Source organism: Acinonyx jubatus, chromosome A2, assembly GCF_027475565.1.
Source record: "Acinonyx jubatus isolate Ajub_Pintada_27869175 chromosome A2, VMU_Ajub_asm_v1.0, whole genome shotgun sequence".
Lineage (NCBI taxonomy): Eukaryota > Metazoa > Chordata > Mammalia > Carnivora > Felidae > Acinonyx > Acinonyx jubatus.
The window spans coordinates 134,745,929-134,771,653 of record NC_069383.1 but is presented as its reverse complement, the minus strand read 5'-3'; the positions used below and the strand labels follow the sequence as shown (position 1 = coordinate 134,771,653).

The window sequence follows — 25,725 nt, the reverse complement described above, 5'->3', positions numbered from 1 at the left end:
TGTAGAGATTATTAAGAGAAAAAGAGAAAGGAAGAAGGAAAGGGAGGGAGGGAGAGAGAATTAGATTGGCTATACAAATATCAGACAAAATAGATTTGAAAAAAATGTCATTAGAGATAAAGGAAGACATACTATAATCATGAATAAGTCAATCCATCAGGAAGAAGTAACAAATTACAAAGGCACATGCATCTAGCAACAGAGCCTCAAAATACAAAAAGCAAAAAACAAACAACTAACACCAAAAGGAGAAATGGACAATTAAAAAATAATAGTTGGAGATTTTAATAACTCTCTTGAAAGAATAGATGCAATAGGTAGGCAGGAAATCAACAAGGAAGACTTAAAAAACATAAACCAACTAGACTAACCAACAACAGAATATATACTCTTCTCAAATGTACATGGAATATTCTCCAGGATCATATGTTAGGTTGTAACAACGTAAGCCTTGGTAAATGTAAAAGGACTGAAATCATACAAGTACCAAGTATGATTTTTAAACACAGTGGAGTAAGATTAGAAATTAACAACAGAAGGAAATTTGGGAAATTGACAATTAAATAATATACTCCTAAATAAGCAGTGGGTCACATACAACATACTGAAACTGTTACACTGCAGCTAAAGCAGTACTAAAGGGAAAATTTAAAGCTGTAAACAGCTCTATTAAAAAGGAAGAATGATCTCAAATCAGTCATCTAACCTTCCACCTTAAGAAACTAGTGAAAGGAGTAAACAGCATGAAGCAAGCAGAAGGAAGAAAATAACAAAGATTAGAGTGTAAATAGATGACCTAGAGAACAGAAAAACCATAGATAAAATCAGTGACGCCAAAAGCTGGTACTTTGACAAGATCTGAGGGCTTTGATTTTGATAAGACTGGTAAACCTTTAGCTAGATTTCCCATTACTCACACTATTAAAATCAGGAATTAGATGGCATCAATACTGACCTTATGGAATAGAAAGGGGTTGTATAGGAGTGCTGTGAGCAACTGTATTCCAACACATTAGATAACTTACATGAAATGGACAAATTCCTAGAAAGATACTACCGAACCACCACAATTCACTCAAGAAGAATTAGAAGATCCAAATAGACCTAGATCTGAATACGTAACTTTAAAACTTCTCACAAAGAAAAGCCCAGACCCAGATGGCTTCACTGGTGAATTTTACTAACTGTGTAAAGGATTATAACCCATGCTACACAAACTTGTCTAAAAGATAGAGAAGGAGGGAACGCTTCTCAACTCTTTCTATGAGACCAGTACTCTGATCAACAAAACCCCAGACTGAAAACTACAGACTAATATATTCAAAGTACATTATACATAAGATATTCTACAAAGTACAGTGTACTAAGTATACACTGGAGCAATATACATTTGAGCAAGTATGCTCAAGATGGGTTTGCTAGATGGTCAGACTGAAAAAAGTCTGGATTATGATATGAATAATTTCTCTAATATTGGTAACATTATTCAACTTTCAGTACAAATTGTATGATCTATTTTCAGCGCTTCTCAAACTGATGTAAACCATCTGGGAATTTTGTTAAAATCCAGATTTTAGTTTACTTGGTCTGAGTCAAGGTCTGAAATTCTGTAGTTCTAAGCAGGTTCTTGGTGATATGTAGGGTGTAGTCCATGGGCTATACTTCAAGCAGCAGAGCTTTGAGGATGAACATAGAGTTGTGTGTGCTTTTTTTTTCATTGTGATCAAGATAGAAGATCTACAGGGGTGCCTGGGTGGGTCAGTTGGTTAAGTGTCTGACTTCGACTCAGGTCATGATCTCGTGCACAGTTCATGAGTTCGAGCCCTGCGTTGGGCTCTGTGCTGGCAGCTCTGAGTCTGGCACCTGCTTTGGATTCTGTGTCTGTGTGTCCTCTCTCTCTGTCTCTCTCTCTCTCTCTCTGTCTCTCTCTCTCTCTCAAAAATAGACATTAAAATTTTTTTTTAATTAAAAAGAAAAGAACATCTACAGATCGTTTTTGTCTCTGATGTGATGAATCTCAGCCAAACTCAGGACACTTACTATGCTTTCATTATCTATTAAAAGTCAACCTTCTGGGGCATGTTTTTGGTAAGATATTTAAAGACTTTATGAATATGAGCTAATTACATTTTATAACATCCCCTTAAGGTACTTAATGAAAGATACAGATCTCTGGTTTGCTACATTCTTCACAGCCACATGGCTGCTGAACAATACTCAGCTATACCGTAAAGCAGATAGCATGCATAACATACTAGCTGAAGTCTAGCCATTGAATTTCAGCTTTCACGTGTTTATGACTAGTATGTAGAAAGAGTGATTTTTGTGTGTTGATTTTGTGCATAGGCTGAATGTTTGTGATTCCCCCCCAAATTCATATGTTGAAACATCCCCAATATAAATGATTTTTGGAGTGAGGCCTTTGGGAAGTGATTAGGGCGTTAGGTTGGAGACCTCATGGGATTAGTGTCCTCATAAGAGAGGCTCCAGAGAGCTTTCTCACTTTCTTCATGTGGAGTACACAGGGAAAAGGAGACGGTGATCCAGGAAGCAGGCTCTCACCAGACACAGAATAAGCTGAATTATAAAAATAATGTTGTGTTTGTTTTGAGAGAGAACACAAGAAGGGGAGGGGCAGAGAGAAGGAGAGACAATCCCAAGCAGGCTCTGCACCATCAGCCCAGAGCCTGATGCAGGGCTCGAACTTAGCAACCGAACAGTGAGATCAGATCATGACCTGAGCCCGACATCAAGAGTTGAACGCTTAACTGGCTGTGCCAGCCAGGTGCCCCAGCTGGCACCTTAATCTTGGACTTTGCAGTCTCTGGAACTGTGAGAAATATATGTTCTTTATAATTCACCTAGTCTTTGGTATTTTGTTACAGCAACCCAGACAGACCAAGGCAGTTTTGTATCCTGTTATCCTTCTTGCTAACCTGGTTGATTCTGGGAGGTTTTCTTTAGATTCCTTTTGATTTTCCGCATAGACCATCAGATCATTTGCAAATAGAGATAGTATTTTTATTTCTTCTTGTCCAATCTGTATGCCTTTTAATTCCTTTTCTTGCCTTATGTCTCTGGCTAGAGCTTCCACTATTATGCCGAATAGAAGTGGATATCCTTGCTTTGTTTCTGAGCCATATAGTCTTTGTTCATTAAGTATGATATTAGCTGCAGGTTTTTTGGTAAATGCTCTTTATCAAGTTAAGGAAGTCCTCTTTACTCCTGGTTATGTGGAGGTGGTTCTTTATCCTAAATACTTTTTCTGCATCATTTATAATAGTATGATTTTTCTTCCTTAATCTCTTAATGTGATTACATTGTGTGATTATGAGTTATTTGAAATGTCTGTTTAGTTTCCGAGTGTTTAGAAGTTTCTTGTTATGTTTGTCTGATTTTTAATTTGATTCCACTGTGGACAGAGAACATACTTGGTATGATTTCATTTCTTTTAAACTTGATGAGGTTTGTGGGGCACCTGAGTGGTTCATTCGGTTAGGCATCTGACTTCAGCTCAGGTCATGATCTCACGGTTCGTGGGTTCAAGCCCCGCATCAGGCTCTGTGCTGACAGCTTGGTGCCTGGAGCCTGCTTCGGATTCTGTGTCTCCCTCTTTCTCTGCCTCTCCTCCTGTCCTTCCCTCCCTCCCTCCTTCTCTCCCTCTCTCTCTCAAAAATTAACGTTTAAAAAAAAAAATTGACGAGGTTTGTTTTATGGACCAAGGTATGATCTATATAAAGCTAACCATTTAACAACAAAGATGGCTTAGTAGTCAATGCCATTTTATAGTTAATGCTGTACTTAGTTATATGAGAGCCATGGATTTTCTGCATAAAAGATACTGGGAGATGTGGGGTTGCGTATTGACTGCCTTTTGAGCAAAAGAAGAAATGATATTCTTAATTGGGTCATGAAATTGTAACTGTAGTTATAGTGTTATGTTATGTAACCATAACAATAATAAAGACAAAATTAAGAGCACTCTTTATCGAGTCCTTATATACACTCTGCTTATGGTACCAGCAGAGTGGTAACACTCTTTTTTAGTTCGCAGCTTACCCATTGGCTGCAAGCTTAGCTGAATGGTAGTGTTGCAAAGTGATTGTGGCAGCACTTCCAGATTTAGGACACGTGGCATTTTAGGCTTGGTTTCTGATTTGAAAGGTCAGAATTTACTGACAGTGTTTGGCGTAGCTTAAGGTACACATGTGACAGCCTGCCATGTGTACTGCCATGTTGGTCACCTTTGTAGCCGGATGTGCCTTCCCTAATGCAAATTCCGTAGCACTTTGGTACTTGCCTCCTCTCTTCTGTCCCAGGCACTGTATCTCAGTTTCAGTACAAGCAGTGACAACATTAGCACTTGTGACTTTTATCTAGGGAGGATGACTGTAAGACTGGTTACTCACAGTTACTGGTTCATAAATATTAGAACTATTTTCTTTGATCTCATTCTTTGGTCTCCTGCTGTTTGGTTAATTGCTTTTTGACCTAAAACATCTCATTTTTCTTTTTCTTTTCTTTTTTTTAATCCAGTCTTTATTGACTATATTAGTTTGGACAGGGCCTTAAACCATGTATATTTTAGAACACTGTTGATTGGCCAGTTTTGTCCCTGGTTGGTTCTATTGTTTAACATCTTATGGTCAAAGGAAAGTCTGATTTCCTTTAATTATTGGAGCAGAGGATATGAATTTGGGAAAACTGTGCAAGGTAGAAATAAAATTCTATTTTATCCTTTCCCAGTCGCGACATTAAACTTTATTAAATAGCAATTAAAAGCTTTTATGTTACTGATAATTACTTTTGACTATCCAGAATTGAGAGTTTGAAATAAATTTGAAATAAATTTGGGACTGACTGCAGTAAAAGCTTAGTATGTGCAGAGACCAGCCTTCCAAGTCTATCAGGTTACTTAGAAGTGTTTCAGACACTAATGGGGCTGAGAGTCCTAGTATCTAAGCACAGCTTAGAGGAACAATGAGAGCAGACCATCCAGAAGTAGCCTAAACAATCTGCTGTCTGATAGGATGCTTTGGTTGACTTTGATTAAACAAGGCAGAAGAGCAGAGATGTCCTGAGAGAGGCAGGGAAGGCACAGAGCAGTGGAGAGGCTTGTGCACTGAAGTGGAGAACTTGTACTTTTGAAAGCCTACCTTCAACCTTCAGATCCCAGGTCCACCACCTACTGGCTCTGTCACTTAGAGCAGGTAACCTCCTTGGTGCATCTCTTGCTTTTTCTGTGAAGTGTGGGGATGGTGACCTTGAAATGTGCAGGTAGTATTATGAAGATCAGATGACTTAATGCTTTAGACACTCTACCTGAAACTTAGGATTTATTTAGTAATTGTAAAGTTTTACTATTTTTGTTTTATGTGTTAATACCTCTTAGAGTTTCTTGTTGTGATTTTTGTTCACTGATAGATACCCAGTGCTCAGAATAGTGGCTAGGCATAGTAAGGATCCAATACATGAATGAATGAATGGTGTATAGAGAGTATTTGCCAGGATACTTCACACACAGTAAGTACTTAATACATACTGTTGTAAGAAGTGCTGGCTATAGATGGGAGAAATTGGGGGATTGTCAGTGTAACTCATTGACAGTAAAAGTAGAAATAATTATAATCATAATAGGTACGGCAGACCTTTTACATGTCAGACACAGTTCTAAGATCTTTACGTATAGTAAATTACTTTGTCCTCGTAAGTACCCATTAAGGTAACTGCTAGCATCACCTCGTTTTATGGATGAGAATACCGAAGGGAACTTGCCCAAGGTCATACTCCTGGTGAGTGATGATGGCATTGGGATTTGAACTCAGGAAGTCTGATGCAGAGGCAGGCCTTCCTCAGATTCTTTTTTTGAGAACCTACTGTGTGTTGGGCATTGTGCACCCACCCTCATGGAGCTTACATCTTAGGGACGGAGCCAAAACACAAATAACTAATGAGTGAAGAAAGGGAATTAGCTGAAGAGATGGGGGTCTGCTATCTCTATCTTTATCTTTTATCTTCTCTATCTTTAAATGGGGTGGTCAGGAAAGGTCCTTTTCTTGGAATATAAGCTGAGACCTGGAGCCAGCCTGGCAGAGCATTCCATACAGAGGAACCAGAATTAGCAAGGGTCCTGAGGTGGGAAAGTGATTGGCATGTTGGTAATTTTCAAGGAGACTAGAATTCTGGAATGGAAATTAGGGGGTGAGTGCCATGTCTTGAGGTTGCAGAGGTCAGGCAGGGCCTTCTAAACATTGTTTTTCATTCTGACTACATTGGAGAACCACTAAGGGGTTAAGTTAGACTAGGTGAAGTTTGACTTAAAAACATCACTGGTTATTTCTTCTTGGGGTGGGGGGTGGGCATTGGGGCTTGGCATGGGTAGAAGGGAATATAGCTACTGTTTAGATCAAAGACCAGACAACCATGATAGGGAAGATGATTTAAAAAAAAAAAAAAGGCTCACATTTTAAAGGACTTTGCACTGTTCTAAGCATTTTATATTCATTAGTTCCTTCAACAACTTATGAGGTAGGTACAGTCACTTTACCCATTTATAGACGAGGATACTGAATAAAGGCTAGTAGGTGGCAAAAATGGGATCTGAATGCAGCCAGTCTAGTTTCAGAGGTTGTGCTTTTAACCACTAGGCTCTCTTGCCTTTACAGAGTTTTTCCATCTTTGGCTTCCTCCCTTGGCCTCACCCTCCACCTACAGTCTCCTGGGTCTTGACCTGTCAAGTTCCTCCAGAGCTTGTCTTCAGTCGGGTTTCCCCCATTTTCATCGCAAAGGCACTTCGTGTCTCACTGTGACTTTTTCATCAGCCCTTAGGGACCACTGTCCTCAAATCTGTGCTGCTCCCTGCCCCCTATTACCTAAGTTGATCCATACTCCTGCCAGAGTGGCCTTTTGTATCATGTGGCTTCTCGCTTACTGGATTCTCCCTGTGTTGCAGGGTAAAGCCTAAACTCCGAAGCCTAGCCTTTGACCCTCTACAGTGAGAGGGGTGCCAGCAAGCCTCCTCTGCTGCACCCCCCTTCCCTTTCATTGTTTACAGGAAGGAGTGTGTGACCAGCAGTAGGAGCACGAGACCGCTTGAGAGTTTAGCTCACATTGTAAAATAGTCACTATTGTGTGTATGGCAGTCTTCTTTGAGTTTAATTAGTGAGAGCTGGGCCCTTGCAGACATTTCTGGTGTGTATATATTTTGTGTTTTTGTTTCTTTTGCTCACAGGTATTGAGTATTTACTACATGCTCAGCACTGAGTGCTCCCCATGGATTAGTTCATTTAATCCTCAAAATAACACTGAAATATATTTCACAGAGGAGGAAAGTGAAGTTCAAAGACATCAAATAATTTAACCGTGATCACCTAGCTAGTAAGAGGAAGAATAGGGACTTGAACCCAGGTACTCTGACTCCACAACTGCTCTTTGTTACTGCACTGCACTACTAGCGAAAGAGAATTTGCTGATGAGAATCAGGCCCTGAAACATGAGTTTTTTGCCAGAAACGGCCTCCAGGAATGGGATTGATCATGTGTTCAAGGGAACTGTTCTCACCCTTCAATGTTTGTATCACTAAATGTATCACCCAATTCTAGTGGATGACTCTATGTCATTAAATGACACAAGGCACAATTATAACCTTGACTTATGATGGTACCACAGGGATTTTAATACTTTACTTATTATTCATCAAGTGATATATAACACATATTTATTTGCTGCTTCCTGTCGGTCAGGTTAGACATTGTCAGGCACTGTCGCTAGAGCAGGAAGCTGGATAAATACAGAACTTTTTCTAGTGGGAGGAAATTGAGGTTCACACAACTAGATGGATTGTTATAAATTGGGCATGGTACATTGTGGCAAGGCTAGTAACTAAGTCAGTGCTCTGGGAACATGTAACAAACAGGGCCTGTCTAACCAAGTCTCCAAGAAAGTGACATTGAGGCCAAGACTGAACGTCATAAAACAATAAGGCAGGTAAAGGTGTGGAGAAGGTGGTGATTGCAGGCAGACAGAATAGCAAGTGCCTGGGTGCTGTGACAGGAGAGCATGATGTGCTCCAGGAACAAAAGAAAGGCCAGAAGGGCCAGATGCAAACAAACAGCCAGTAGGGAGAGACATGGGTCAAGGCTGTTCAAGGCCGCATGGGCCAGTTTTTATTCTAAGAGCAACTGGAAGCTGCAGAAGAGTTCCAAGTGCCAGTCATGACTTCACAAACACACAGCGAGAGCTTGCTTCTCAGGATCTGTGCTAGGGAAGGCAAGGGGTCAACTGTCAGGCAGGACTACAGAGGCGTCTGCCTATAAATGACCATTCATCAATCAGTGAGTGAAGGACTGCGATGGGAAAATGAATGGTATGAGGAAGAGCACAGCAGAGAGAGCGGTGGAACGGGTTCTTATAAAAAGGTGGGAGTTCCAGGAAGAAGAGGGGAAAGTTTTCCAGGCTACCAGAACTGTTCTGGCCAAAAGTTAGGATTGTGGGAGTATAAGGCAGGCTCTGAGAAGGCCAAGCAGTCTTGAGACTGGAGCAGGTTGACTCACACCAGAGAGATGGGAAAACCAGAGTGATAGGGGCCTTGCTTGCAAAGAGGTGGGTCAGGGATCTGAGCCCTGCTTTGGAGCCAGCAGAGGTCTTCAAGGAGAGGAGTGGTGTTATTTCTTTATAGGCCTGTGACTTTGGCAGTAGGGTGGAGGAGGCTGAAAAGGGAAGAAACGCTGGGTTTGGTAGGAAGTCTGTCCTGGTGTGTGGGGGCCACTACCAGGGGCAGGGGCAGTAGGGTGGCATGGAGGAGGCAGATTTAGGCAGTGTTTCTAGAAGAATGTTGGGAGTTTCCTGGGTTTGTGAGCCCTGCAGAGCTGGTTCGGGGCACCTGGGTGGCTCAGTTGGTTAAACAAACCATTCTTGATCTCAGCTCAGGTCTCCATCTCAGGGTCGTGAGTTCAAGCCCCAGGTTGGACTCTGCATTGGGTGTGAAGCCTCCTTAAACACACAAACGAAAACCAAAACAAATGTGAACTCTGCCACTTAGTAGCTTGTAAAGTCTTAATGTCTGTGTGTCTTAGTTTCCTGAGCAATAGTGTGGGTGCATGACCGCTGTCTCACAGGCATGGGCGGAGGTTGTTGTGTGAGCACTTTCTGTGGCATTCTAGGGTTTTCCCTATGTTCTCTTAATCTTCCAACCCTGTGAAGTGCCTAGTGACCAGTGAATTAGGTACTGTTTATCATTACCATATGTATGACACAAGAAGGAACTGAAGTTCAAAGAGGTTATAGAACTTGCCCAGAATGATAGGGAGTAGTGTTCTGTGTTTGCCACTCTGCTTACATACAATACCTGTGATAGGGCGTAACTAATTGGGGAAGGGGAAGCCCTTTGAAGAGAAGAGCTTTGAGCCAGACCTGCTGGTGTGTGAATGAATGTACTAGGCATCTTATGAAGACGAAGGGCAGAACCTAGCTGAGAATAGCTTTCTGGGTCTAAGGAGAAAAGGGAAGACAGTGTGCTCGAAGCAGAGTGAGCCAAGGAGAGAGGAGCAAGGAGGGAATAAGGGAACAGAAAGTGAGAGGGAAGTGGAGGAACATCCGGCAGGGCCCTGGAGGCTGTGGTAAGGGCTGAGATTTTATTTCTAAAGGAGTGGGAGGCCCCTGGAGACATGCTAATGTAGTGATGTGATCTGTTGGAGGACCTCACAGAACCGCTTTGGCAGCCGTGTGGAAGTGACTGTAGACCACCTAGTAGATAAGACTTTTTCCACAGTCTGTCAGAAAGGTGCTGGTGGTAGGCTCTGTAGCAGTGGTCTTAGATAATGGAGGGAAGTGGATGGAGGTTTTAGAATAGAGCCAACCAGACAGGCTGGTGGCCTGGATGTGATGAGGAAAGGAGGAGTCAGAGATGACATCTGGGTTTTCAGTTGGAGCACTCAAGGAGATAAATGATGTCATTTACCGAAGAGAGAGAAGATTTTGGGGGTGGGAAAAGGGCAGGGTGGAAAGTGGAGTTCTCTTGACCATGCTTATTCCATTTGAGATGTGTATAAGCCATCCAGATGGCGGCGTCTAGTAGCAGTTGGATATATGAGTCTAGACAGAGCTCAGGAGCCATCTGGGCTAGAGATGGAAATGTGGAAGTCATTGGTATGTAGAAGTTGGGGAGCATGGGAGAAGGGAGACACCCAGGGTACTGTGAAGGTGAAACACTTTGATACAGTACACGAGTTCTGCTGTTGGACTCAGTCCTCAAAACGGGGAGAGTAGCAGGAAAATAACTGAACACATTCCCTCCTGTTTAGGGTCTGGTTTCAGGCAGAGAGCCTTCATTCTACATTTGCCTGTGAAGATCTGCACACGTGCCCATGTGTCCATGTACTTAAACCCAGTCCTTCCTAGTATGCTGGCCTGGGGTCTCCAAAGTACATGATGGCCTAGATGTGGGTATTGGTCTACGTGCTAATTGGAAGATTGGAGTGATCTGAATCCTGAGAAAGATTTAGGGCCTACACACAAAAAATCTATTCTTTCAAACTAGTCAGAGTCCATGGAGCCAGGTATGATTTTAAAACTACGTTATTTTGAAGTATATAATGGTATAAGTTGTATGTTTGCAGTGTATTTTACAAACTTAAAAAAAAACTCAGTGGTGGGGCAGCCGGGTGGTGTAGTTAGTTGAACATTCAGCTCTTGATTTTGGCTCAGATCATGATTTCACAGTCCATGGGTTCGAGTCCTGTGTCGGGCTCCGCGTTGACAGTGAAGAGCCTGCTTGGGGTTCTCTCTTGTGTTCCTCTCTCCTCCTCCTCTGTTCTCTCTCTCTTTCTCTCTCTCTCTCTCTCTCTCTCTCAATATAAAGATAAAGAAACTTAAAAAAAAAACAAAACAACTCAATAGTAGCTAAGTAGTTGATAGTAGCTTATCAATTCTTTTTCATATTTTGATATAAATCAATCTTTTACCTTTCTGCATTTGGGCAAGTTTTATATGTTAATTTGTAGATGGGCTCATTATAAATTTATGCTTTAAAAAAATTCAGAAACATACATACTGTCTCTCACAAAAACTATTTCATTTTCTCTGTTGCCACAACATTCCACATTCTGTTCCTGTTGCTAAGGCCTCTGGAATGTTCCAGTGCAGAAAAGGGATATAGAACTCCTTTTTTTTTTTTTTTTTTTAACTCCTGGAGACATTTTATTTAAATTATTTTGTGTCTTCTGGCTTACTTTCCAAATATGGATATCTGAAAGTAAAGAATTTAGAAAGCTAAAATTAAAGTTGCTTTAGATTTTCGTAACAGGAATTTGATTTCTTAGGGTAGCATGAACTGGATTTAAGTATGCCATGTTTCTTTCCATGGGGATTATGTGTGCATGTGTGTGCATGCGCTCATGGCACACGTGCACACACGAGTGCAAATTTTAGGGAGTGTGATGAGGTAGCTGGTGAGATATTCTGAGCTCACAGAGAGAGTACACTTGAGTTTGAGTCCTGCTTGCGCTTTTTTGCTGGGTGACAATAGACAAGTTGATATCGCCTTCAGTAAAGTGAGGATTATATTGTAGGATAAACCATGTAATAAGTGCTTACATGTGCCAGGGCTTGTCAAATAGCAGTCTCTCAGTAAAGGCCAACTGTTGATCATGATTACTGTCATCACCGATTGCAAATGATCTTAAGTTATTGAGGAAATTAAAGTTTTTACACAAGTACAGATTCCTGGTCCCTTACAGAATGACCCCTGCCTTCTTAATTTTACTAGTGTTTCCAAGTCTCACAACAGGATCAAAGGAATCAGAGTAAAAACAGTTTCCTATATAAACACTATTGTGGCCAGTTGAATTGTTACTACTTGAAAAGATTGGCACAGGTTTTAATTTGTAAAAATGGCTTTATTTATAAAGGGTAGGGGGGCTAGTCCCCAGAAGTATCTGGTATCTGGCAAAGTGATATATTTGAAACAGCATTGCTTGACATTGAGTGCTGTGGGAAGCCACACAAACCAGCACGCAGAGGCCTAACTCTAAACTGAGACCATTTGACTTAATGCTGTTTTAACTACTGTTTTAATTAATAAAACTAAATGAGCGAATTTCATTAATGAAACTGTTGATTTGATATTTATAGACATTTCACACTATAAATTATGAATGCCATATTAGTTCTGTAATTCAGATTTTCTTTAATTTGTCCTGTATTGGAGGCATGTAGCACAGGGGTACATGGAACTTAAGGAAAGTACTTAAAATACATAATTTTATTTTTAAATGAAATGTCATGTCAAGAAATTGTAGCCATGGAAAATGGCTTATTATATGTTGACCATTGCATGGATATAACCTTTCCTTTTCTCCCACATGTACTATTTTTAACTCAATGTGGGCATGCTTTCAAGGAAAATAGCACATTGTTTGGTTTTTATTTTTCATTAAATTATTAAGCTTAGTCACAGAAGTCAGTAGTCTACTAGAAGCTTCTTACATTATCAGTCTATCAAAGGTGTTCAGCTCTGACATTCCAACTTATTGGAGGTGGAAACTGGAAGGAATTTCTAGAAATCATGTTCCTCTGATCTTCAAGGGACTAAATCCAAGCCATTGTTATGAGTCAGAATGGAATCCCAGCTATTGACGTAGACGAAGTACTTCATCTCCCTGTGAATCAGTTTCCTCGTTTTTTAGAGTGGGGTTGTAGTGGTATCTACCTAGACAGTTGTGAGAAAAGAATGAGATAATAGCACCTAGAAACTGCTCAGTGCTGCCACCGCATCCCAGAATCTTGTTGGTCCCTGGTATATTTCAGATTTATAGCTGTCTGTGCAGTTTAGTGTAATAGAAACTGTCTTAAGAAAATCTGAGCTATATCCTTACGTAGATATTAGGTCAGTAATTTGATACTTGTGAGACTATGATCACTTTTACATCTCCTCAGGGCATTTTCCTGTAAAGCTACCAAGATCACCCAAGCTGGAGGAAGTGTGAAGTTCAATCTTACAGGAAGGAAAACAGATGCTAATTAGATAATGGATCTTTTTCCCCCCTTTAAACTTGGTATTTGGTCTCCTAAACTATTTGCCTAATTTTGAAATGTGCTAATTAATCCATTCATTGCAAATATTCTAAATAGTGTAAAAAACCTGTTTAAAATCACCAGTTGTCTTCTTTTAAGTAATCTCTTTGGCCAACATGGGGCTCAAACTCACAACTCTGAGATCAAGAGGCTCACGTTCTACTGACTGAGCCAGCCAGGCACCCCTAAAATTGCCAATTTTGAAATATTTAAGAGATTAGATTCTCGATCTGAAATGTTAGCGCTATCCCTACCTAGATTGTTGTTAATAAGTAACGATTCATGGTTATGACACTTCAGTTAGCCATGTATTACCAGATGTCTGGGGCACCTGGGTGGCTCAGTCAGTTAAGCATCTGACTTCTGCTCAGGCCATGATCTCATGGTTCTCGAGTTTGAGCCCTGCATCGGGCTCTGTACTGATAGTGTGGAACCTGCTTGGGATTGTCTCTCTGCCTCTCCCCTACTTGCGTGCTCGCTCGCTCGCTCTCTGTCAAAAATAACTAAAAAATATGTATATATGTATATATGTGTATATATGTATATGCGTGTATATGTACATATAGGTATGTGTATGTATGTATAGGTGTATATACGTGTATATATGTGTATGTACATACACACACACACACACATATATAAATTACCAGATATCAAGTCACTTTCAGTTTTTGTGTTTATGCAGATAGTTTAGTTTCACGTTTGTGTTTTAATTAAGTACTTAACTGTGAAAAAAAAAATCCAACTTGTATCTTGCCTTATTCTAGTAAATGAACTGAGATTAACATATGAAATGCTGTGTTTGTACACAAGTTCCATGTGTCCAGGAGCATCAGTATGTAAGTGAAAGGACTAGAGGTTCTTGTGACCTGAAAAAAGAGTATAAAAATAATTTTCTTTGTATTATACTCTGACCAAACCAGCAGTTTTACTCTTCAGTGAAGCCTCTGCTTCCTTTCTTAACTGTTCCATGGAACTCAGAGACCAGATGGCTGGAATAGAATGCGTAGTTAAACAAATAAAACCATTAGATGATAGAGCTTTGTGAATCGTTAAGCATTTTATGTGGTTGCAGATTCTTCCCCATAATCCTTGGTCGAGTTCATGTAAAGTTGCTTTATTTTATGAATGTATTAATTGTTTGCATTTTAGTAGATTTGTCTCTTTCGCCTCAGACTGATGATTTTTGGTGCCTTTTATTTGAGCTCTCTGGACAGTGTTTCTGTAAGTCTGATTTGATTTCTCTCTTAATAGTCACGGTGCCACATCAGGTATTTTTAAATGTTACTGCAGTAACGCTTGTACTGCTACACTTCATCTTAAGGCAGCTCCTTTAGAATGTACTGCTGCCCCAAATGGATTCCTATTAATCAGAACCAGATGAGTGAGTGATGCTCTCTTCTTTGTTGCAGACATGCCAATATTTGGTCTCTGTCCAGCCCACGATGATTTCTACTTGGTGGTGTGTAACGACTGTAATCAGGTTGTCAAACCGCAGGCATTTCAATCACATTATGGTAAGTGCTTAACCATTTAAAAATCATTACGAGAGGGTAAAAGGTAAAGCAGGATTAAGCTGAAGGCCAGTGACAGCATGGATACAGTATAATATCCCTCCCTCTGTCAAGAAGTAGGCTTTCTAATTCATCGAATGGGTTAATGTCTCTCAGATGTTGGGTATTTTCTGAATTTTATTGAAATTGGACAAGGAATAATGTATTTTATGAAAACTCTTTTGAAATATTGAGTCCGTATAGTGAAAGGTTTATTTCCTTCTAGACCTCACCTCATGGTTGTGAATTCACTGGCTGGTAAAATTTGATATATATATACATAGTATGGATACATGCCTTTTTAAAATGAAATGTGATTTTGAAACTTCCAAGTTCAATAATTCTAAATACAGCGTGACATCGTGTTCTAATCTGTGAATGTGAGGAAGCTATCACATCTTATCCATTAAAATGCACACGTACTTAGAATGAAATGAAGCATTGCGACTTGAGGGATTTCATGAACCCCTGAGCCATCCCTGGGCTTCAAGACTCCATGCCTGCTGTCTGGGTGTTTAATCATGGAACAATCCAGATAAGATGGTTTTGCTTTGTCATAATGCCACCTAAAGTGCTTACAGTAGAAAAAAATTTAATGAGAAGATGTAGTTTTTTACCCAGTTGGATTCAATAGCAGCTCAGAAGTATTTGAATGACCACCTTGTTTCAGGCACTTTGATGTATAATAAGATTCTTACGTCCATGGGGTTTATAATTTAGCTTATGAGACCAGCAAAATTAGCTAGACATACTTTTTAAATAACTTTAAGTTGTTTCCTCATTGTCCTTATTACTGGAGATATGAGCTTGAGACACAATAATAATAATAATAATAATAATGAGATCCCCTGTAGATAGTGTTTAAGTAAAGCTTCTGGGGAGGTGACCCTGGTGACTTGAGCTTTAAGTGATGGGACAGAGCCACCAGCGTGGCATTTGGGAATTAAAGCATTCTTATACAGAGGGACGAGCTGAGGTACAGACTGAAAGAAGCTCACTGTAGGTGGAGGGAGGTCAGTGAAGGTAAGTACACACTAGAGAAGTTTGCCCTTGTGGGCAGGGACCCTGATCGTGCACAGCCTTGGAGGCCAGAGTCAGAAGACCCTTGGGGGGCACTCTAGGGCTTTCCTGTGTAAGGACGCAACACAGGCCCACCACACTGGTTAATTTGGTGTGAATAAATTGTAGAAGGGGAGAAGCAGGGAAAATAGTTCAAAGGTAAGACATGATAATAGACTAAGACTAAGGTGTGGAAATAGAGCTGGGGAAGACAGCACAGCATTGAAAGGCATTTTAAAGCTAGCACCTACATGGCTTGCTGTTGGGACAGTCGTTGTTATAAGAGTCACACCATCATATCCACATCCCACCATTTTTCCCTCCAAGGAATAAATTTTTTATGTAATCATACAAAGGTTTTTTTGAATTTCTGATTCTGAGTAGAAGCCCTGGGGTGAGCACTAGAGTGAGTACAAAGATGAATAAGATATTATCTTCCTGATGTAGACTTGTGGAGGTTAGTATTAGAAAAGGCAGTTAGTCAATTGCCACATATTTTGGAGTTAAGGATTTTGAAGCCAAACTAGACTGGATTTAAATTTAAACTTGGGGGACGCCTGGGTGGCTCGGTTGAGCGTCCAACTTTGGCTCAGGTCACGACCTCACGGTTTGTAAGTTCGAGCCCCGCGTCGGGCTCTGTGCTGACAGCTCGAAGCCTGGAGCCTGCTTCGGATTCTGTGTCTTCCTCTCTCTCTGCCCCTCCCCCTGCTCGGGCTCTTTCTCTCAAAAACTGAATAAACGTTAAAAAAAAAATTAAAATGTAAACTTGGAAGAAGCCTAAGTTGGTTGTTTTGCCTTGTGCAGATTTTCCAACCTCAGCTTCCTTTGTTGTAGTGTCGGAATGGTAATAGCAACCTCATAGGTTCTCGGGATTGATTAAATGAAACAACATAGGTAAAGCCCCTCATACAGCGCCTGACACATAATAGGTACGAGAGAGAGATAAAAAGTACAGCTGTGGATTTAGAAATGTTTGTGTCTAAAGTAAAAAAAAACGGTGCAAGGTCTTAAGAATAAGGAGGAACACAGATTGCTTCTCAATGAGACAGCTTCTTAGAGAAAATTGCCTTCTGGTTAGGGTATTCTGAAGAGTAGAGTGGATCTGTTGTCACATGTGCACAAATGTTTTTCCTCAGTTTTTAGGTGTGTGATACATGTCCGTTGTGGAAGATGCAGAAAATCGTTTTTAAAAAATCACCTATAATCCCCTAAAATGGGAAGTGTTTCGATGGGGATAGATAGGGCTGCCACATACAACTTCACAGTCTGTACGCTGAACGGCCATACTTGGTGGCCCCAGGTTGGCAGTAGCCGTGATGTGAGCAGGCGCAGAGGCAGGAGATTGCCCGCTGTCTGGGATGTACTGCAAGGAGTCTCCATTAGCCGGAGCTGATGGAGCCATGTGTGGGTGAGCAGTGTGCAGAGACAGGCTGGGACGCGCTCAGAGAGCCCCAGTGCCCACCCATTAGACACCCCTGGCCTCAGTGCAGACCTGCTGCAGGTTTTTCTAGCACCAGAGTGATGGGACTTCATGATCTTCCAGGGAGGATTGGTGGGCAAAGTGGATTGAAAGGGAGTGAGAGAGGAAATGGGAGTATGAAAACAGCTGGCTTGGCTCAAGGCCCACTTAAAGGTGTTACCTCTGCCAGGACTTCCTTAGCTAGAAAGGGTCCCTCTTGGTCCCCTCTTCCAGAGGCACTGCACACAGTTGTTCCAGCACATCTTATGGAGATGATTTTCTTTTTTGTTTTCTTTTTTTTTTTTCTTTTTAAAAAAAAATTTTTTTTTTTAACGTTTATTTATTTTTGAGACAGAGAGAGACAGAGCATGAATGGGGGAGGGTCAGAGAGAGAGGGAGACACAGAATCCGAAACAGGCTCCAGGCTCTGGGCGGTCAACACAGAGCCCGACGCGGGGCTCGAACTCACGGACCACGAGATCATGACCTGAGCTGAAGTCGGACGCTTAACCGACTGAGCCACCCAGGCGCCCCTCTTTTTCTTTTTTTAATGTTTATTTTTGAGAGAGAGAGTGAGCGAGTGAGCACGCGTGTGGGGGAGGGGCAGAAAGAGGGAGAGACAGAACCTGAAGCAGGCTCCAGGCTCCGAGCTGTCGGCACAGAGCCCAATGTGGGGCTCGAACCCACGACTTGTGAGATTGTGACCTGAGCTGAAGTCAGACACTTAACCGACTGAGCCACCCAGGCGCCCTGCCTGGAGATGATATTCTTGATCTCACTCTCTCTTTAAGAATGTCAATATATTGAGGGGCGCCTGGGTGGCTCAGTCGGTTGGGCGGCCGACTTCGACTCAGGTCATGATCTCGCAGTCTGTGAGTTTGAGCCCCGCGTCGGGCTCTGGGCTGACAGCTCGGAGCCTGGGGCCTGTTTCAGATTCTGTGTCTCCTTCTCTCTGACCCTCCCCCGTTCATGCTCTGTCTCTGTCTCAAGAATAAAGAAACGTTAAAAAAAAAAATAAAAAAAAAAAAAATGAACGTCAGTATATTGGGGCGTCTGGGTTGCTCAGTCGGTTAAGCATCTGACTTCGGCTCAGGTCGTGATCTCATGGTTTGTGAGTTCAAGCCCCGCGTTGGGCTCCGTGCTGACAGCTCAGAGCCTGGAGCCTCCTTTGGATTCTGTGTCTCGCTCTCTGCCCTGCCTGTCCCCTGCTCACGCTCTGTCTCTCTCAGTCTCGAAAATAAATAAAATGTTAAAAAAAATTTTTTTAAAATGTCAGTATATTGGGGACAGGGCATGAAGGAGTGTCATAAAATCATATTTCTACCCTTTTTCTCTAACAGTGTCTAGTACACCAAGTATCTTTTGATAAGATACTTGTTGAAGGAGAAAGGAAGGGTGGTCATTTCAAACATGTAAATGAGAAAATACGAATGCAAGGTTCATAGACTCAAAAGTCTTATGTGGACAGGCAAGGGGTGGGACTGATAAAGCCACTGGGTGGTGGACCTTGGTCCGTCTAGTGGCAAGGGAAATATTAAAACTGTAAGAGAGAAGAGTCCCTGGCAAAAAGATGGGACCCAAGTGTTCTGAGAGAGGGATTCAGCTGGGAAATGTTGAAGGAGTTCTGAGACAGCACCAGGGAGAAGGCTAATGGAGAATAAACGGGAGGTTTGGCCCTGTGTGGGTGTGTAGGGTTGGGAGCAACTGCATGAAGTTGAGGGAGGCAGCATGTGATGACCCTGGAGTAGTTTGGGACTGACACCCCCACTCACCTGGAGAGAAGGAGAGGTGGGCAGTGCCCTAGTACCTGGAAGCATTTTCACTGCGGCCAGTGTCTTCTATCTTTGGGCATAGGGGTTGTAACAGGAAAAAGGGTTTTTTGGAACCCGTGTGGTCTTTTGTTAGAATTCTAAAAGGCCCATTCTTATGTGTTAACACCAAAAATAGTTTTCAAATTCAAGATCCTTCCCTGTGGCCATTGTAGTCTGTTTATTAGGTATTTGGAAGAATCCATAGCTGCCAATGGAGGGATTCTGTTTTCTTATCTTTTAGTGAAGTTGATGAAAATGTGTGGGCAGTCTTCTGTGAATTAAGGTGTTAGTAGTAGTCATCTGTGACTTGTATGAACAAGTGAGCAGTTGCTACAAAATCAAACAGGCATTTCCTTTAAGAGCATGGCTGCCAGGGGAGAGAAGAAAGCTACAATAGCAACAAGGCTTGTAAACCAGTTCCTGTTGGTGGTAATGTTCTTGGGAACTGGTGAGAAGCTTATTTATCCATAGTAGTAAGAGACAGTCTACTTTCTTGCTAGCCGAACTGCCTTTTTTGGAGCTAACGGTTAACCAGGATTTCCATGTGAACAGTGATGGTGAATGATGGTAGTGTCATTTTGGCATTTCCAGTTGCTTGCAGGTCTGTTTGCTTTCGTAGTATACATTGCTTTCTTTCTTGGAAGCTGCGTAGTAATACCATATACTTTCTTGATGTTTTAATGTTTTGAAGTAGTCCAAGATACTTCATATTTTTCTTAAGTTACTCATTATTTTTGAGAGCAAGATGTTCCTTACTGTTAATTTCAGATTTAAAAGTATAATTTGAATCCTTGGATCCCAAACCTGCTGTGCATCCAAATCAAAGGGGAGCTTTCTAAAAGGGCAGCTTCCTGAGAACCATTCTGACCAGCTAGATGGGAATCTCAGGGATAGGACTTAGGAATCTGCATTCTAAACCACTCCTGAGACCCGAGTCTGACCCACAGGCTGGCTGGGGTGCATTGGGATAACGGCAGATCCCTCCCCCCTGTCAGGAGTTGTGGCTGTGTATTCCTGGTGCCTGGCACAGTGACTGACGCAGACGGGCACTCCAAAGTTTGTTGAGTCTAGCAAGGATGGCATGAAAGGAGGCCCCTGGTTTTTTAAAACTGGTTTTTAACTTTGTGTTACATGCTGGAAACGTCCTGTTAATTGCCTCCAAAACTCTAACTAAGAAGGAGGGCTGAGATGGTGATGTTCCCTGTGGCCAGAAGCACCCTTCTTTTGAGCTTGTTTACCAAGTCGGGAGTCTCCATAATCAGTGTGTTGGTCCTAAGCTGGCTACTGAATAGCATAAAATGTGTAGTCCTGTTTACATCCATTGGCTGTGGGTCTGAACAGATAGGATCAGCCGATGACTTTTGGGGTGCCTTTGGGGTTCTGTGTTGGAAGAACGTCCCATGTGATTGTGACACGCTGTGTGCTTGGGCTTCTCTGCTGCTCCTCTTGGAGTTTGCTTCCAACGAATACCTCGGTTCCTCCCAACCTGTCTTTTGTAAAGCAGACATGAGCTGATCTTACCTAGGTGAAGTAAACGAGTGCTGTTCATTCGGCTTGGGCAGATGCCACAGTTAGAATCTGTAATAAGTTGAAACCCTGCTTGCATTGTCAGCTGTTGTAGTATTTTGCCCCAGGTTAGTTACGTTGACCCGTGTGTTCACCTTTTGGCTCAGCCCTCGGTCCCTGAGCAAGGCCTCATAGTCACATGTGCCTCTGCCACCTTCCTTTGATTTTAATCAACCGGGTTCAGTGTTTATGATTCGCTTACATAATTCCATTTAGTATTTTTCTTTAAATCAAACCATTTCTATTTAAAGTCAGTCCGTTGCAAACAAAACCTTACCACGATCATCAACAGGAAGACTAGTGTTGTTTGCCATACATGCAAGGCGTAAAAATAAATACAGGGAAAAGATGATTAAATTCTTTGTTACCGTTCTTGCCGGTGCCAGCTCTGAGGCCTGCTCCCTTTGTGGAAGGGGAGACTAAGACTAGCACAGCTTAGGCAAGTGTTATCCACACAGTAGTTGTGATGTTATCAGAAGAACTGAAAGAGATGCGGAGAAAGGAGTAAGTTGTCACTTGAGCTTTAAGGTTGTGAATGTTGGGGAGTGATACCTGCTCCATGTTTTAGGAGACACCAGCTAAAGCTATTGGATTTGATTTCCTCTGGTGCTTAAGGAGCTGTCCACTGAGGCCAACCAACCCTAGCAGTAGGATTTATCATGCCTAGGAAGCAGAATTCTCCAGTCACATTTTGATCTACAGAAGGATCACAGAGGACAAATACCCTTGGTCTTTTATGTATTGATAATGTACTGAACCCCTGCCAGTCACTGTGAGTGGAACGTGAGTCTGGTCCTCAGTGTGAAACATCTGTCCGTCCCAGACCTCTGTTCATAGATGGGTGTGGGGGCAGGGAGAGTGGGTGGCATATCATCAGTCTGGGTTTTTCAGAACTTGGTATAAGCAGAGCTAGCAGAAACACTGCGGTGATCTTGCAGATATTACGATCCTGCAAAATTAACAGCCCCACACATTGCTTGGATTTAATGTTCCTTGAAGTGCACTGAGGTGGTTTGGATTCTTTTAGATGCCAGCATAAATTATATTTTTCAAAAATGTCATTTTCATCAGAAGATCAGTAAGTTGAAATGACTCCTGCATTTTTGAGCTAATTTAATTGATTTCAAAGAATGTTAGTATAAGAGCAAAATGAGTCTTAGTCTGTGAGATCTGATGGGCTGGTTCTGGCATAAATGCTGATTCCCGTTGTTGACACCCCTTAAAATAGTTGTGACCAGTGATTGCTGTCACGTAATTCAATGAATCTACATCACAAAGCAGAGGTTTTGCTGTTTAATAAAGAACACCCCTCCCCTTTTGCCATCTGATGGAAAGTAACCGTTTCGGGTATTTTCAATGAGTTGTTTTATTTGGCTGTTGAGTAACTTTGTTTTTGTATGAAGAAAAAATGCTTCCCTGTTCGCTCCAGTGTGCCAGCTAAATTTGGTCACTGCATTTTTATAATCTGGGCCTGTTTCTACTTTGAAATTTTTAGTGATAGTGAATCTTTTTAGGATTGCCATTCACCTAAAAGTCCACAGATTAATGATGATTTTTAATAGCACTTTGATGATTCAGTAAGCATTTTTTTACATGTATTGTCTCATTTCCTGTTCTTTGAGGCCCATCGAGTGGATAGTTCTATTCCCAGTTTACAAGTAAAACTCCTAAATTAAATTTCTTTCACATGGATAAAATGTACCAGGCCAGGTTTTCTGGCTACTCCTATCTATTTCTCTTGCTTGTAATAAGGATGTATAGAGTTAAAAGAAAATCTAGGGAAGGTGTAATGAATTCCACATGTCACAAAGCTATCATTAGTGACAGATGTCCTAGCTCAGGTAGAACTTTAAAGGTGGCGTAGAGTAGCTGGGTCAGCATCATAAACCCATTACCTCAGAGCATTCAGTAATTTGAAGACATAATGGTAGTAGGTAGATAATTGATTTAGCATAGTTGTTGGATTTCTCTTTGGCCTCTTCTACTTTTTTAATCCTAAATCCATAGTAGCTATCCAGAGCCAAGCGCCTCCTCTTTTTGTTCCAGCCCCTAACATTCTGTAGTTTCTTTAAAGAGAGTTGGTTGGCATATTTATTTCTGTAGTCAGTATAAAGATTGAAAGTTGTTGCCGAGCCAAAAATACTTGACTCTTTTGCTTGGGAGACATATGCCAGGCCTTTGTCCTGCAGTCAGAGCTGAGTCAGGGAAGGGAGCTAACCAGAGCAGGCACATCAAAATGTGAATGATGTCAAGGTAGACGTTAATTTAACTCTCCGTGGAAATTCGAAGTTGACCATGTGACCTAAACTTCATGTCACAGAAAATAACATGATACAAAATAAATGCAGTGAATTCAGTTTTTCTTTGCCACAAGCCAAATAGTGCTAATTAATCTTTTCATATAACTTCAGTAGCATCAAATAAAGGACCAGTTTGTCCCTAGGTAATAAATTTTATCTTTTTCCCCCAGTTATGTAATAAGTAGTATCTTTAAGTAGTAGTATTTATGCCATTTGTAGGAGCAGCATTTAAACTTATACTTACAAAAATGTATTGATTTTTCCTCTTAATGAAATCTCTGTCTTTATTACTGTGCCTTTCCAGTTACTTTAAAAAAATAAATAAGTTGGCTGTGATATTATTCATGCATTTAACAAATACTGACTACCTAATGTCTGTTGTAGGCGTTGCTCCCCCTGAACGAAGAAAACAGTGTCTCTCATGCAGCTTATATTCTGGTTAGGGAGGGTGGAGACAAAATCAAGTAACCTAAGATTACTTCATGTGGTGATAAATGCTGGGAATAATGTGAGAGAGAATGATGGCCCCTGGTCAAGACCCTTTAGATAAGGCTAGTCAAAGAAAGCTGCTCTGAGTTGTTGATATTGAAGTTCACTGAGAAGAAGAGCCAGCCATTTGAAGATGTGGAGGACCATTGTTGACCACAGAGAAAACAGCAGGTGTAGATATGCTGAGATGGGCATGACAGGAAGACCAGTGAGGAGGTGGAGAAGCAGTGTGTCAGGAAATGAGGGGTCTGGGTTGAGGTTCCATAAAGGGGGGACTGGGGCCAGGTCGTCCTGGGCTCAGAGGCTCAGGATTGGACAATGCAGGTGATTCGAAGTTGCTGGAGGGTTTTGAGCAGGAAAGTGACTTGATCTGATTTATGGTTGCTCTGTGGGACACGGGCAGGAGTGGAAGAAGGGAGCCCAGTTGGTAGGCTAGGCTGTTCTGCCCTAGTCCAGTTGAGAGCTGGGTCGGGAAGAAAAGCTCAGATTAAGACTGTGGCAAAGGCTTCAAGCTGTGGCTGGAATTGCAGTCTTTGTGGAAGTAGAAAGCCAGTGGGGCCTGCCCATGGTCTGGGGATTAGCAACATGGGGGAAGCAGGACGACGGATGACTCATGGCAATTTTGGTTCAGGCGGCTGGATGAATTTACCTAGTTTACGGAGCAGGGGCTTGTTCTTTCAGTTTGTACGTGGGCTTTCTTTTTCTTTCTTTTTTAATGAGGTGTGCTGACCTGAATGAAGAACCTTGATGTATTATATTCAAGTCTTTAGGCATTTTCTAAATATTGTAGGGGTTGAAGATAATTATTGCAAAGATACCAAGCTTTGGGGTCATATATTTTCCTTTTGTGGTGTTGTTGTTTTGATAGAACAGTTACCTAGGCATAGGGGCCAGGAAACAGAAGGGGATATGTACACTTTCCTGGGAGGGGAGTTCTCAAGTTCTCATTTGGGTAACAAAAACATACTGATTAAAAAACAAAAACACATGCATTTTGGTTTGTTTTCATTACTAGGGTAGTAACCTACCTTGTAAAAAAAAAAATAAGTATGAAAGAGGAGGATAAACATGAAATCAGAATGAATAAAGCTCCTCCATATTTTCAGGGCTGCAGTCTGGCATACACCCTGGGAAGGTTTCTAGTTCCTAGACTTAGGTGGCTGCATGTTTCTTGTTTTTCCTCAGACACAACCACATTAGATTTGTTACAGATTTACTTTTTTAACCCAATAATCTTATTTTTTCATGTTAATTCTTATTACATTATTTCTTTCTTTTTAAAGACTGCCTATTATTCCATTCGCTAGTGTATTTAGACTAATGCCACCAGTTCTCTATTGATAGACATGTGGCTTTTCAGTGTTGCATTAGGACGGGCAGTGCTTTCAAGAACATTCTTTGGGAATGTCTGACAGTTATTTCACTGTATTGATTCTCCACACAGAGGCTGGTCAGAGCTGCCCTCCAGGTTAGTATTATGGTGATTTAATGAACTACTTCAACAGATCTGATTTGTGTCACCAGAATAAGACAGTGAAAATGTGAGTTTCTAGCAGCATCAATCAATCAATCAATAAAAATTGGCTATTTACCCGTGCTGTTCTTGACTTGTCTACTATACATAGAAATCATTAGGTTGGCTGTGCTTCAGATTTTAAAGCTGATATGTCAGGATATAAAGCCACATTTTAGTTATATTTGCTAAAAGATGTTTATCCTGAGTCATTTCATGAGACTTAATTTGTATGGTTAGTAGTTAAGATACACACACACCTGCTTTTTCCACCCTGTTTAACTGTGGTCTTACATGTGACCAGAAGAGGGAGTTTTTATCACTTCGTGATGCTGTAACACCTGGCTGGGTGTCCCTGGCTGGGACACTTCCTCCCAGGCACGGGCTAGTCCAAGCCCATAAAACAAACTGGTTTGAGGCAAGGGAGCAGTGGCTAAATTTAGCTCTTTCCGTCCTCATTTCACATTGTATATATAGAAATCCCAGTCTTTGGGTTTACTTCTGCGTTTTGCTATCAAGGCAGCAGTTCTCTGAACTTCAAAGAAATTTTATACCTTTTCCTCTTGTGTGTTTTGAAGTTTAAAAATAAAGAGAAAGGGGCGCCTGGGTGGCTCAGTCGGTTAAGCATCCGACTTGGGCTCAGGTCCTGATCTCATGGTTTGTGGGTTCGAGCTCTGCCTCGGGCTCTGTGCTGACCGCTCAGAGCCTGGAGCCTGCTTCAGATTCTGTGTCTCCCTCTCCCTCTTCCTCTGTCCCTCCCCCGCTCGTGCTCTGTCTCTGTCTCTCAAAAAATAAATAAAAATGTTAAAAAAAAAAATAAAGAGAAAGATCAGGGAAGGTAACTATCTCAGTTTTAAAAGTTAAAATACAGTCAGTAAGCCCCTGATCACACATGATAGAGCTC

The 25,725-nt window shown here is 41.5% G+C and overlaps 1 protein-coding gene across 14 annotated transcripts in view; it reads left to right on the top strand.

Moving 5' to 3' along the window:
- Positions 1–25,725, top strand: part of ATXN7 (ataxin 7) — a 141,502-nt gene that overhangs the window by 74,845 nt on the left and 40,932 nt on the right. For all 14 annotated transcript variants that reach the window (XM_053219128.1, XM_053219122.1, XM_053219123.1 and 11 more), the window contains one exon: positions 14,484–14,588. In XM_053219128.1, the coding sequence (XP_053075103.1) occupies positions 14,484–14,588 (105 nt within the window). The remainder of the gene's footprint in view (positions 1–14,483; positions 14,589–25,725) is intronic.